At 50.1% G+C, this 2,063-nt stretch overlaps 1 protein-coding gene across 1 annotated transcript in view; it reads right to left on the bottom strand.

The window, feature by feature from the left end:
* Positions 1-2,063, bottom strand: part of VAC14 (VAC14 component of PIKFYVE complex) — a 168,604-nt gene that overhangs the window by 25,741 nt on the left and 140,800 nt on the right. Inside the window, exon 12 of the mRNA XM_024735464.1 lies at positions 1,049-1,093. Within this exon, the coding sequence (XP_024591232.1) occupies positions 1,049-1,093 (45 nt within the window). The remainder of the gene's footprint in view (positions 1-1,048; positions 1,094-2,063) is intronic.

Below are 2,063 nucleotides of genomic sequence, written 5' to 3'. Positions count from 1 at the left end.
GGCGGTGAGGGGGGTGAAGGGCAGAGGAAGGGGGGACACCTGGGGGCAAGTCTTAGTTTGCTCAATGGCTTTCTCTCTTACTCTTCCCTAGAAAACAAGAGAAAGTGACAGTCAACCCCAGAACGTCTGCTTTCCAGGAGCTGAGCCTGAGGCAGCGAGCGGCAAGGGCCTGGGAAGCGGGTGAACGGGGGCCAGGCCGGCTCTGGGACCGCCAGCCCACCCGCCCGCGGGCTCCCTGACTCTGACATGCGCAGAGAGAGGGTGGATGCTTCTCTTCACAACGACTGTCACAGTCGCTACCGGGACACCTCCTGTACAGTTACCAGGTGCAAGACACTCTTCTGAGTACTTTTTTGTAACATCATTTAACCTCCCGAGGATCGGTAGATCACGATGGTGAGCGTCCCCATTTTTCACACGAGAAAACTGCTCAGGAAAGCTGCCCCGTGGGAGCCCCTTTCCTCTGAAGAGCTGCCGCTCCCCACTCCACTTGGGGTTCTGTCAGGGCTGCTGCTTGCAGCACCCTGCCACCGCCTCCCCTACCACAGGGGACACGTGACCCCATGGGAACCAACCAGAGCTCCTCCGGAGCACAGACAGCTGGGGCATGATGGCCATGTGATGTGGCGACCTCGTCTCCACCACTGGAAGAGACCAAAGCAGTGAGGCTGACCTCAAACAGAGGCCAAGAAGATGGACGGCACCACAGGAAGACGCTGGGTTCCTGGGCCTTGCAGCCCTCCGCCTTGGTCTGGCTACATGGGCCGGTCAAGCCCCCTTGCTCGTACTGGTGCCTTTGACCTGGGTTCCCACCTCCTGCTGACCACCATAGTTAGATAAGCGGTTCCCAACTCCAGGCTGCAGACCTCCACTGGCCTGGCTGCACCAGGAGCCCCTGGGATTTAGCTGGGTGGGGGGATGGAGAGGGAGTGGGAATCTTTGCATAAGCAGGCTGGACTAGGTGGCCTCCAAGACCCCGTCCAGAGTGAAGATATAATACCTTTTTAGGCGGATTGTACTCAGTGTTCAGCTCACTAGGAGTGCTTACCAGAAACAGGCAGCTTTATGGGTAGTTTCATGAGCTCCTAATCCCCTGAAAAAGCAGCACAAACCATAAAACATGCTGAGAAGAAAAACTGGTCACCTGGACTACATTAAAAATAAAGAACTTCTGTTCAACAAGAGACACTTTTAAAAGGGTGATAAGGCATGCCACAGGGTAGGAGGAGATAATTACAGTACACACATTGGAGAAAGACTTGTATCCAGAATATATAAAGAACTTCCACAAATCAATAAGAAAGGCACCAAAAACCCAATGCGGAAATGACTGGAACAGGCTCATTGCAAAAGAGGATACCCAAAAGGCAAAAAGTGATGAGAAGTTCTTTGACTTTGTTAGTCTTCAGGGAAATGCAAATTAAAACAACAGGTGATACCACCATACACCTACAGGAAAGGCTAAAATCAAAGACGGATGATATCAAGTGTTGGTGAGGATGTGAGCAACGGGAACTCTCACACCATGGATGGGAGTGGAAATTGGTGCAGCTCAGACAATATCTATCAAAGCTAAACACATATATGGTCCCTGATCCAGCAACCCCTAGGTATTATCTGAGAGAAACGTACATGTATGTTCACCAGAAGACATGTGAAGGGATGCTCATGGCAGCATTATTCACAATAGTGCCAAACTGAAAATAACCCAAATGCCCATCACTAGCAGAATGTGTAAATGAGCCACGGCATCTTCACACAGTGGGGGACTTGACAGGAATGTGAACTACTGCTACATGGGACACAAGTGAACCTCACAAACACGAGGTGGGTCAAAAGAAAGTTTATAGTTTGTAAAAGAGCACAAACTACATGATTCCATTCATATGAAGTTCAAAAAACCAGGTTAACAAAAAAAAAACCCCAAAACCCAAAATCAAAACAAAAACCCAGGTAAACGAATGTACAGCGTTAGAATTCAGGCCAATGGCTACCTTGGGGAGGAGGGTAGGGGTAGTAACTGGGAAGAAACATGAAAGGGAACTTTGGGCGCTAGAAATGCT

This window comes from Neophocaena asiaeorientalis, unplaced genomic scaffold, assembly GCF_003031525.2.
Source record: "Neophocaena asiaeorientalis asiaeorientalis breed wild unplaced genomic scaffold, Neophocaena_asiaeorientalis_V1.1 scaffold40, whole genome shotgun sequence".
Taxonomy (NCBI): Eukaryota; Metazoa; Chordata; class Mammalia; order Artiodactyla; family Phocoenidae; genus Neophocaena; species Neophocaena asiaeorientalis.
Note: the sequence above shows the minus strand (reverse complement) of the source record. Positions and strands in the feature narration are given on the sequence as shown.